The following is a 12379-nucleotide window of genomic DNA, read 5'->3' as shown; positions in this document are numbered from 1 at the left end:
AAAATTCGAAATCTCTCTATCCTTGTGAAGTTCAAGCTATACGAGTGTAACGCTGATCAAAGAGAGATAACTCTGCACAAAATAAAGTCCATCCACAAATACTAAATATATATTCACTATATACACAAGTAGTATGAACATAATTCAAATAGACATAATGTTTTAATTTTGCTTCTTTATGTCCGCAATGAAACCATAGTACTTTTCTCCAGGGAAAGGTTCCAATTCCTCATCCCAATTCTCACCATCTATCTGAATATCCTTGTATTTTGGGAGAGAGGTATCACCTTTTTTGGTACACATATTATCCCGCTCGAACCAACCTTCATGAATCTGTTTTTCTTTACAATATTTGTAATGGTCACTACCATCACCTCTTTTAATTTTGTGACTGTGGTTAAATTCACAAGATGTAAAGTTTTTTAGAAGAGCTTTGTTATTTCTTGCACATTTAAGTAGATGACGTGACAGTCTTCCTTTTCTAATGACATGAGTTTTGTCATACGGACAAATGACTTCTTCATCGGCAGAATTTCTGTAATAATCCATATTCTCTTAGTATATATAAATGCAATCGTAGACTCCTAATTACGACTTTAATGCTTATGGGAAGAATTTTGGAAATTCAACAACTTGTTGAAAATGTTTACTTTTATATACTTTCAACAATGAAAATGTATTTTGAATGAAAAACTTTATTCTCACATATCCACATCCATTTGTCAGTCAATGACCAGTCAAGGACAGCTAATATGATGTTAAGAACCTTGTTGGTCATTGTACACCTTTATAGGTAAAAATATTCAATACCCTAATTACCTTACTTTTTAAACCAGATGGCCATTACCCCAGTTATGTTTTTTTTTTCCCCCCAAAGATCTTTATTAAATAATTTCCTCACCAAGTATTATATGTTACCTATTTATTGTTTTTCAATATAAAAATTTCTTTGTCAGTCAATGACAGTTTATATGATGTCAAGAACCTTGTTGGCCATTGTACACCTTTATAGGTAAAAAATATTCAATACCCTAACCTAATTACCTTACTTTTTTATCAGATAGTCAATACCTCAGTCATATTTTTTCCGAAGACTTTTATTAAATAATTTCCTCACCAAGTTTTATATGTTACCTATTTGTTGTTTCTCACAAATAATTTCTTTATTCCTATAAGCCTTTTTTTTATCAGATAGTCAATACCTGGTCAATCTTTCCTAAAGACCTCTTAAATAATTGTCTCACCCCTCACACCCCGAGACGAAACTCCATAACAACTCTGTGGGAGATAGGACACTAGTCCAGATCCAACAGATTTTCTCATGTGAAGATTTGAGTTGGTTGCACGTCTTCATACGTCAGTGTATCAAATGCCTCCATTAAGCCTTTTTTATCAGATTGGTAATTCCCGGTCATGACCTTTCTATTTTATGAATAAATTGAACAATGTCTTTTTCATGCGAGGATCTAGAGGGAGGGGGGGAGGGGTGGTCGGGAGCTCCAACCAACACCCCCCCCCCCTGGAAAATGAAAATTTATTTAGTAAAAATTATCGCAAATATGCCTCGGACCCCTGCCCTCCCCGTTGGAAAAAAATATCTGGATCCCCGCATGTTTTTGTTTAATATTTAACTAACTTAAACAATCCAGCGATTCGGGAATGCATGATTGGATCAATATACATCAGGTTCGAAGTACATATTTCAAAAACACAGGATTGTCTCTCTACCAAAAGGTCTATGACCCTTATGACTTTGTGGAAATAGTTTTTTTTTGACTTTTTTTTTTTTTCTTGTTAAGGAAATGTCCTATTAATAATGCAGAAGGTATTTAACATGTCCAAGAATTCAAAATACAGAATATATCATTTAAACATTTATTTAGTAATCATTTTGTTAACATACCATGTCAACTAAAATAATAAAATCAATAAAAATCACAATATATACACAACTATTAAAATATGATTGGAATAATTTGGCACATTTCTTTGTAAAGGAGTTAAAAAAAACCAACATAAATCACATATAAAACTGTTTGAAGTAAAGAAAAAACATCAGTTAACATTTAACATACCATGTCAGCTTAAAATAAAATAAAAAAACACGACTATTTGAAAAATACAATGTACATAATTTGTACAATATATAATTAAATGGCATATATCTTGTAAAAGGAGACAATAACAAATTTAAAAATCACAGCTTAAATTGTAAACACCAAAAAAGTAAACAAATCAGTTATAAATCAATAATGTACATCAAATGATTCTTAAATTAGTCAACAGTAACATTTTCAGATAAAATCAATAATAAATCAAAATGACATTATTGTTACTTTTACCAATAAAATGTGTAACCAGCAAGCAGACAAAAAAAATTAAAATTAGAAGAAATGATGTGCAATGATCTATGCTTATATTTTAAGCAAAGCGAGCATACAACTTATGTCATTCCCTATTTTGACATCTAAAAGGAATGATATGCTATGACTATGAATACATTTAAAGCAAAGAAGTCATGCGATTTTTTAAGCTTCATATTTTCTATGTAAATCTCTAAAAGCACATCACAGAGAAGTAGGACACATTAAAGAGAAGTAGTAACCTCTTCACCAAAGCCTAGATTGTTTCTTTCCATGTAATTTTGTAATTCTGTTGGGTCCTCTATGTAATAATATAAGCAATTTAACCTCAAGTTTCTTTGCTGACGTTTGTAATTTTCATAACGGCAATATATAAAAATGAAACCCAAGCAAGTGATGAACACAACAATGACAACTGAAAATAAAGAAAAATACTCTACTCAATATGTAAAGGATTATTTATAGTAATAGTAAATAATACATTTAACTATCACCCTCACCCCTTCTTTTTTTAAAAAATAGTTACACATGTTACCTTGAAATCTGAAGTAAAAACTTAAACGCCTTTGGTATATCAAGTGATAAGAAATTATTTAGCCACCCCATAAAAATCTGTCTTTTTCCTAATTCTAACTGGATATCTTCTTTGATTATCAAGTTCCTGTGTTTGTTTATTTACAGTTTCATTTACACGATCTTGATTATGGAGGTGCACTTGTTGCAGCATGGCTATTATTTTTCCCAGGAAAAGTTCGACTGATAAAGAAATTCTACTTAATACATCATGTACACCTAAAAGTGTTCTTCTTATTATGTCAAGTTGTCTGTTTACATATGCGAGAAAGCCAACTACGCCTACAAAGAATACACACAAAGTCACAATAAACTTTCATTTCTCAATTCTTGTGCATTGAAATGCTCCTCTACATCAGATAAACTTTCATTTCTCAATTCTTGTGCATTGAACTGCTCCTCTACATCGGCAAAATGTGCTTGCTGAAGTCTTGTCCTAATTATATGTTTTTTAAGCATGCAGATGAGATAAATGCAGAAGCTGCCAATTGATAGACTACTCAAGCAGATTGATACTACTGAAAGCAGAGAAAATAACATAGAGTTATATATCCTATATATAACCCGGTCACCATATATATTTTGAAATATAAACACATATTGTCAGATGTCCTTCAATTTTAATGAATTTTATTTCTGTTCATGAATGACTGTCTCTAATTTCCATCTCAAATTGATCACAAGGGTTTGAATATAACAAATTAACTTGTCTTTTCTTTTTAAGCCATAATAAAGTAATTATAAATAATATCAGTATTAAGGAGACAATCAATGCTGTGCAGACAACTGGAAAAAGAATTGGAAGAACTATCTTAATAACATCTATTGGATGTTTATGATTATAAGGTTAAAAGTTGTAACTACACAAATTAGTTTACTGAGAACAAAAATTACACAATGTCTTCATACATGCTATCAATGTCTGTGTGTGGTCTTAAATAACCTTCAGAATCAAAAGAATCAAGTGAAATGTTTGTTCTGGATCCAGTATATATTGAACTTCTTAGAGGCTGATTTTGATTTTTTTGGATATGACACAATCTCAGAATAGTCAGTGTTAAAAATAATGTAAATAGAGACAAACAAAAAGAAGAAATAGATAAGTATTTACTTATGAGAATGGTCATCACAGGGGTACCTCCATCGGCATTCGAGTCTTTAGATGATTGATGTGTAGTCAACAGCAGCTAAAAATAAACATTCATTACTAAAAGGTGCTGGATCCATGAGAAGTCTTTTTCAGATTTCATATCAATCCATTTAAAACTTACTGTGGTATATTAAACTTTAAAGCATCATCTATGAAAACTTTGATTTTATGTGAAACAATTTGAAGTACCTTTTCTGTTGATCCTGTGACCGAGGGGCTGGTGAGAGGAGTGAAGGGTGTGGATTTCTGTTAAAAATTAGAGTTCTGTATCAAAGTGTTGAAATCTCCATCTTTACAAATTATTGTATTTAGTAATAATAATATAAATAATAATTTCTTATAATGCATATCAAATTTATTTGAAGCATATTTTCAAGCTATCTTTAATTTGCTATGTATGTTCTAAGTAGTCAGTTTATCCATGGTCGATAACCATCTGTATATGAGTTCATGTATATAACAACAAAGTAGGTATGTTTCTCGTACAGAAAATATCCATTGTATGTGATAACAATGTACCTGCGATTCATGACCCCCAGCGGTAGGTTCGATCTTAGTCACCATCAAGGTCGATGACTCTCTTGAGCTTGTTATGGGCACCTGCAAACAACAACAACAATAATAAATAAAGTTCATGTATATAACAACAAACTGGATATGTTTTGGTTTCATACTCAAACAATGTACATTCAGTGTTTAACTGTTGGGAACAGCTCATAGTTCATGTAAATATACAGAAAATTTATTGTATGAATGTACAGAAAATATCCATTGTATGAGATAACAATCTACCTGTGATTCATGACCCCCAGCGGCAGGTCTGCTCGTAGTCGCCATCAAGGTCGATGACTCTCTGGAGACGGTTATGGGTACCTGCAAACAACAACAACAAAAATAATAAATAAATAAATATCAGCAAATAGAAGTGCTAGGTGTTAACATTTCATTAAATGCAATTGTGAGGTTTCTTAACACGCTGGAGGTACTTATCGAATAGGTTAGAAAAGTACATGAATTTGAACTTACACACACAGAGCGTCCTATGATTAGTTCGGGAAGGTGATCTCCTTTCAGCACTCTCCTAAGACTGTCACAGCTACAGTCGCTAGACTCTATCTGTATCTGTTGAACTGTTGAGCACGTTAGATCTAACGATGATGAGAGGTCAAAATAGGAAAAATGTAAAATAATCCAATCCACACATCCGGAGTATACGCTGTTTGGATACCAGTCACAATTTCCATCTGAATCACATGCGTTAAAGTAAAAGACAGCTTTAGTACAGCACACCCATCTGAACAGCAAAAGAATCCACAATTTGAAAAACCGCATGATCATGATACTTCCGAATCAAGGCGCGCTTCGCATTATTAGGAATAATTTGAATGTCGAGCCCGATGTATACTGCTAAATGGGTTAGCTTATATACAATCAATTACAATTAAAATCAATGCATTAAAAATAAAGTAGGAGTAGCTTAACGAGTTTCAGGAAATGTATCACCTTATATAAATCATTAAGTCATCAAAACTGTCTCTATTTAATTGCTTTTACCATATATTATACTGAATATTTAACATTTAAAATGTGTCTTTTACGATCATGTGGAAAAGGGGGGGGGGGATTTAGGCTTACGGTCGTATACACATGAGACCATTAGATGGGATGTTGTATTTAAGGTTGAAAAATTATATTTAATGTTATTATCATCATTAGTTTATTACTTATTTTTTTACAACAAAATTTCGCTGTTGATGTGAGTGATCTTTGAGGATTTTTGGTCCCGCTGTTGATGTAATTTCAGGAGTCTTCTTTTAGCGTCATTGTTTGCAAGAAGTTCATGATGAGGTCTTCTAAAGCAGTGAACTATATCAGTGTTTGATTCATAAAAAATACCTATTGGTGTAGATCACATGTTGATAAATGTATGTAAAATAAAACTATTCCCACGAAATTAAGTAGAGATTGCGGTCTACAAGAACTTAATCTACTCCTGTGTATAGTGTGTATAGTAAATAGACTATTTATGCTATCTTTTAACTCTGGGTGTGTTGATGTGAGTGTTCGGTGATGTCTTTTGTCCCGTTGTTGATGTAAGAAAAGCAGCATTGCAGGAGAAGGTTCGTGATGAGATCTTCTGAAGTCGTGATCGAACTATAATTATATTGTTTACTTCAAAAATGTTGTTTACTTCACAAAATGACCAAGTAAGCATCTTGTAACACTATGCCTTTTTTTAAACTAAAGGTGAACAACTTATAATTTCCTCTTTTAGAGGGTGGGAAATAAAGTTTGCTGGTGGGGTGATAGTTCATGCAATGGTTTCACTACTGTTTTCCAAAATTTTTAGTAAACACACAAAAAAAAGTTCAGGGACAGTTCATGTTCATATACTTATATAAAGAGGGTACATTTTCACAATTTTCATCTTGCGGGGTTATTGCGATTAATTTACTCACACTAAGATGCAGTCATTTGAAAAAGAAGAAAAGAGCAACGGGAATGTACAGTTTGTGCTGAAAGAGTCTACAAGATATGCCAGAGGACAGTATGCCATCCAACTGTCCTACTACAAAGGGAAGGTGTATTTGCATTTGCAGGGTAAGTGATATTTTGAATTAAGTAACGTAAATTTACAACGGCAATACTGGATTAATATATTAAAGAGTTGTCTTTCGTTTAACGTTCTAGACAACAACAACGGTAAACAGGTGTCACTCCCAGACGACGTTTTTGAAACTATGAACAATCAATACTTCACAATAAATAAAGCGGTGGATGAAATCAGGAAGTCCAATCAAGGACCACCTAGCCCGGAACTGGTAAGTATCACAGTCCTTACATTCGATTAATTTTCCTATTAGGATATATCAGGGTACAATGGGGAGTGTTTTCTTCAATCAATAGCTTGTGATGACACCACGCAAAAAGAAGCGAGTGGTGGATTTAGACGGAGATGATGAGTTCTAAAGAGATAAAGAAAAAAGAAATCCGGGGCATTGTTATTTTTAGATAATATATATTATTCATATGTAATCTGTAAAATGAAACTTTTCTAACAGAATTATTGCACGCGTTAATAATTTGTTACTGGTATGAATCACACAGGGAAATTTAAACATGCACCTTTCAAACAGTCTTTCTCCATATAGAAAAGTTTCATTAATTGTGTAAAACGATTTATTTATAATCTATATAATATTGAACTGTACTACTACTAGTAAGAAAGAGATTATTAGACAGTTTGAATGTAAATATTTTATCGAAAATTGTCTTCAAATATTAATTTTTTATCGTTGTCAATTTTGTTAAATTGTAGAACTGTAACAGTTGTGGGAAAGTAAAGATGTCATTGACAGAATTTCAAGACTTTGAAAAAATTCTCTTTCACACCACCGAACTTTTTAACCAATCCAACTATCATTTTAACGAGTTCATGAAATTAAAAGAGCAATGTGAAAGCATGCAAAACTATGTAAAAAGTATAACGGTGAAACATTGTCTCCATGCATAAGCATTTTAGGTATACTTCCAAAGTTTTTATGACATTGTCGATTTGTTATATTACTGAATTTTGAAATTTGAAAAAAAAACCATCAGCGTTAAACTCATTTATAAAATTCAACACTATTTAGTTTAATAATTTTAATAAGTAAGCAATGTAACGTTTATGGTTTTTAAAAGAAAGAATGATTTTTCATGAAAATCTTAATCATTTAATATTAAATTAAAAAAAGCATTTGACATAATGAATTATATATATGTTCAGTAAACTATATATCATTCTTTCTTTATAAATAAGCATTTATAATTATATACAAATTAGTCAATTATAATTATATAATACAGTGTCCATGCATTTCAAATTAAAGTAGAACTCAACTAGACATTTCGTTTGTTTCCTCATTTGTAAATTTTATAATGTCCATAGGAGAAGCTGTCGACTCCAAATGGAGCTAACCACCATCGTTTATCATCGAAAGGCGACAATGATATTTTATTGATAGATTTTAGATATAAGATATGATTGTCACTACGAATGTTCTGCATCTTATGTCGACATCGTTGTTGTTCAAAAAGACAATTCTTGTAATGAAGATGGGTTAATTCCTTGGCGACGATAGCTTTGGTAATTCCCTTTGCCTTTTTTATCTGCGTTTCTTTCTCGTCGTGAATCAAAAATGAATACATTTTAGCTCTCAGTCCCACAAATTCTTTTACGGGATACCCTGCAAACATAATTATGACAAAAGTATTAGTTCAAACGTTTAAAGTATATAAGAACAATCATCATTCCACGTGAATAAAATTAATACACACCACCGGTTTCGTCTTTCATTTTCCCAACTACTTTCTTGTTTGTCTCGCTATAAAGGAAATGGTTCTGTGGGTAGTTGGATGTATCAAATAACTCTTTATTTTGAACCATGTCTTGATACAAATCTTCCGTTTGAAACTTGTAAAACAAGGAGTCAGTATCAGTCATCAGCAAAGTTGCCCTGTCACCATACTGTTTTTTGACATATCCATAATGAAATTGATACATGAATAGTTTGGAGAGGTCTAAAACAGTCATTCCTGTGTAGATTGGTTTGTTAAGTAGCAGTTTAACCTTCTTGTTTTTTACACCAACCAAATGTTTGTTAAAAATTGTAAAATTTTCAAAGCTTGGTTTGGCTACCATTTTTAGTAAGCCCTTTTTGGTATTCACTAATTTGAAGTTCATCCTATTTCGTATATTTTCCATTGTTTTCCTAAAAAGAAAGGAGAAAACAAATTATTAGAAGAATGATTAATTATTTTATTAAATTTAAACGAAATTGTTTTTGTATTTAAAATTATTTACCCGAACACTATGTTGTTGTAGTCTTTGTACAATTTCACTTCGAAATCACTCTTGGCTTGTCGTCTTTTGTTGGTGTTATATTCAATGTAGGGTTTGAGCCATGCATTTTGTTTGAAGCGAATGACTCTATGAATTTGATCTAGCACAAGTCCTTCTTTAAGGTAAAATTGTAGATTGCGATAGTGGAGCACATACTTCTCTTTTTTGCGAAGAGTTGGTATTAATTTTTTTGAAACAACTCCTTTTGTTTTATTGTTTATTTTTTGAAACTCCTCTCGACAATATGGAGATAAGTCGTCAACGTACACTGTTATAGATTCCGGCGCTAATGGTAAGTCTGAATGAAGATCATGCAGATTTTCTGGATAGCTTAAAGTGACTTCTAGAATATAACCAATGTCACTATTTTTGTGAATATTCATTACGTCGAGTTGGGATATTTCATTGTCAGTCAACCAACCAAAGTCTCCAACAGGTAACGGTTCTAGCATAGCACCCCCGTAAAGATTGTTCATGTCAAAGTAGCCTAAATACTCTCTTGGCTTATTTTCATCAAAAGTTTCTGGTATGTATGGATTGTTAGCCTCGGCATGTCGAGTTGTCATCATGGCTACACCTCCTCGTATACCTTTTTCAATCATTTGGTATTGATCAATATCTGTCAGTAGTTCCAATTCTACCTTTGTCATTTTTAAACAGGCACTCCAACACATTCCCGCCAATGTAAAATATTGTGCCGGATCTAGATTAAAGCTCTCTATTGATACTTCTCTAAACCTTTCAAAAACATCAGCTAATAAAAGGACATCGCATAATAGGTACAAATCATGATAGTCGCCCATTGTTGTCATACTCATTTCATTCCATACTAGCTGTGCATGTTTGTATTCTTCATCGGATATGTCAGTTTTGCTTAGAGAATTGTAAAATGATGATTTTGGAGGCAATTGTTTTGTCATAAATTTTGATGCATCGGTAACAAAAGAGTATGGGTAAACACCTTTCCTTAAAAGCAATGTCTTTTCTTTTTGGGTTTTGAAATGTCTGCTAAAGTATTTAAAATGTATGTCTCCACTTGATTTGAGGTTTTGTACTAATGTATCCAAGGAAGATGATAGAAATTGGAATGAATCAATAAACCGCAAGCTACCTAAGCTAAAAGTCACATATCTCTCGTTTGAATTGGCAATGACACTAAGCTTTTTATTCTTGAATAGACCTAATTTCTGCATGATTAAATGTCCATCGAAGCCTCTCAAGTTATGCAGAATAATTGGGATAAATTCTACCTGTTTAAATTGTAAGTTACAGTCGCGATGTGCAATTCCAAACACTTTTCCACTCACGTGATCATGGTTTCTTACTTTGGTTGAATTTCTACTAAATGCTAAACCACATATGTGACAACTTGTAGCCTCTTCAAATTGTTTTTCTATTGCATCGCTTATTTCCATGGGCTCTATTCGTTTTAGTAACTTAAGTATTTCTTCCTCTTCTTTTAAAATCATGTTCAAAAATGTTTCTACTACATTTTCTCCGCGATATAAGACTGGTTTTTTGGTATATCTAATGTCGCTGGATATCACTTGATATGCAAAACTACAAGGTTCGAATTCTGACAAATTGATAGTATGTGATGAATTTGGATCGAGATCACAGGTCTGAATGGGTTTCACGTATGTTTCGAAATCGGCATATATTGTAAATGGAACTTTTAACTGCTTTGCAATTTCGGTGAACTGTAAAACATCATTTTCTCCTGGTACAGGCATCTCAATTTTTTGTTCTCCGAGAGCCATACAAAAGTCAACGTGTTTGTTTAACGTGTGTCGTTTAACGAATCCATGTAAACAATATGGACAATAATGTTTTGAATGGCAATAAATCTCTCCAGACGTTCGATACAAAAATCGGTTGAGATTTTTTATCAAACAGTAGTGAACCTGATCCTTGTTTTTTAAATAAAGAAGATCTACGTGTGATGTTTTTTTCTTTTTTGTTATTCGCATTGGGAATATCTCTCGATCCTCGTATCCAAAAACATTAACCGACACTTGATTTTGGTTTTCAAATTTTTCTATCTGCGACAATTTAACTGGATAATGTATCCCTTTCATGTTAAGTCTTTCAGCGTATTGATGATAATTGCTTACTCTTGACGGGTTATGTCTTGCAGGGTAAAGTTTTGCTAAAATCGAGTAAAGAAAACATTTCTGATCTCGATTTTTAATGTTAACTAAAGATTTGCTATGTTGCAATCTGGGTGGTGCTGCAATGTAACTTCCGCCTTTTAGAGGTAAGTAATGGACAAAACATACTTCAACGTAGAGAACTTTGGATAAAACCCAATCTGAACCTTTCATAATGAATTCTTCTTTAGAAGTAAACATTTTTTGAAACGCTTCGTTTAAATGGTGTATATTAAAATCTTCCGCAAACAAGTGAGCATAAGTAAGGCTTCGAAAATGAGGCTTGGCAGTTTCATACACACCTTCTTTTTCACGAGAAAATTCTACTCGAGTCATTAAATACCATTTAATTCCTTTACGGAGTGGGGTTGATGATACAAGTATGTCCTGAACTTTCTCCTTAATATTACCATAAAATACAAGCATGTCAAATTTTTCCACATCTCTTGGGTATATTTTAATGGAATTAACAGAACCATTCAAAGCACGTACAATTTCATGATTGTTTTCAGCTTGATCCTCATTCCTTAATTGTTTTTGAGAGTCTGTTTCAGTCAATTCAGAACCTCCACCTATTTGATGTGATGTTGAAGGCGATACGTTGAAATTCCATCTATCAGGACGGGATGGCATATTATTGTGAAACCGTCGCTGGTGAGTAAAAAAATTGTCCTTCCTGTTGAATACATGGTTACATACCGAACATGTGTATTTTGCTCTTTTCGATCTAATGTGCCTGTTTAGATCCGATTTTCTTTTATAACTTTTACGACATTCAAGACATCTGTGAGTTTTTTCTTCCTCTTCCATATCTGAAGTTATCAAAGTTTTAACCAGGTTTTTCGAGTAATTTTTCTTCTCTTCTCAGATCGTTTGCGAGCCTTAGTAATCTTTGAAATGGATTTATATACACCGAAATCTGGACTGACGTCAGGTGAGTTGTTTAATTGCGTTTGATTGCTTACTAAGATTACATCGTCTTTCGTGTCACTTGAGGGTGATATGACATCTGGGTTGGATCGCGTTTCTTTCGACTCCGTTGTGTTGGATAAAAGATTTAGGTCATTGTCCTTTAAAGAATTTCCCTCTTCAATAGTGGTATTATTCGCCTCAATTGGAGTTTCATCTTTTTTGTCAGTAATATTTAGGTTAATGGTTCCTTTGCTCTGAATATGATCCTCCTCACTCTGATTTTGCACCTTTTTCTCGTAAATTTCCATCAATTTGGTGTACTTTTCTCGTGGGACCATTACCACTT

At 32.7% G+C, this 12379-nt stretch overlaps 4 protein-coding genes across 6 annotated transcripts in view; 1 reads left to right on the top strand and 3 right to left on the bottom strand.

The window, feature by feature from the left end:
• LOC128158264 (uncharacterized) overlaps nt 1–12379 on the bottom strand; it is a 107217-nt gene that overhangs the window by 18314 nt on the left and 76524 nt on the right. The window lies entirely within an intron of this gene.
• Nucleotides 1673–6057, bottom strand: LOC128158263 (uncharacterized). Of its 2 annotated transcripts, XM_052821024.1 has the most exons (6): nt 5113–6057; nt 4879–4959; nt 4606–4686; nt 4276–4332; nt 4048–4123; nt 1673–3722 (listed from the first exon to the last, which is right to left on the bottom strand). In XM_052821024.1, exons 1-6 carry the CDS (start codon nt 5422–5424, stop codon nt 3577–3579), a joined length of 753 nt encoding a protein of 250 aa, XP_052676984.1. In that variant the 5' UTR covers nt 5425–6057; the 3' UTR covers nt 1673–3576. The 2 variants fall into 2 exon arrangements, with proteins under 2 accessions (XP_052676984.1, XP_052676983.1); XM_052821023.1 differs by having other exon boundaries at nt 1673–4123.
• On the top strand, nt 6202–7758 carry LOC128158267 (uncharacterized). Its single transcript, XM_052821028.1, has 3 exons — nt 6202–6687; nt 6778–6908; nt 6994–7758. Exons 1-3 carry the CDS (start codon nt 6552–6554, stop codon nt 7054–7056), a joined length of 330 nt encoding a protein of 109 aa, XP_052676988.1. The 5' UTR covers nt 6202–6551; the 3' UTR covers nt 7057–7758.
• LOC128158257 (uncharacterized) lies at nt 7844–11931 on the bottom strand. Of its 2 annotated transcripts, XM_052821013.1 has the most exons (3): nt 8933–11931; nt 8407–8840; nt 7844–8315 (listed from the first exon to the last, which is right to left on the bottom strand). In XM_052821013.1, the coding sequence occupies exons 1-3, from the start codon at nt 11929–11931 to the stop codon at nt 7990–7992; spliced, it is 3759 nt and encodes a 1252-aa protein (XP_052676973.1). In that variant the 3' UTR covers nt 7844–7989. The 2 variants fall into 2 exon arrangements, with proteins under 2 accessions (XP_052676973.1, XP_052676975.1); XM_052821015.1 differs by lacking the exon at nt 8933–11931 and having other exon boundaries at nt 7883–8315; nt 8407–8848.

This window comes from Crassostrea angulata, chromosome 8, assembly GCF_025612915.1.
Source record: "Crassostrea angulata isolate pt1a10 chromosome 8, ASM2561291v2, whole genome shotgun sequence".
Classification (NCBI taxonomy): Eukaryota; Metazoa; Mollusca; class Bivalvia; order Ostreida; family Ostreidae; genus Magallana; species Magallana angulata.
The sequence above is the reverse complement of the archived record's forward strand: the minus strand, read 5'-3'. Positions and strand labels throughout refer to the sequence as shown.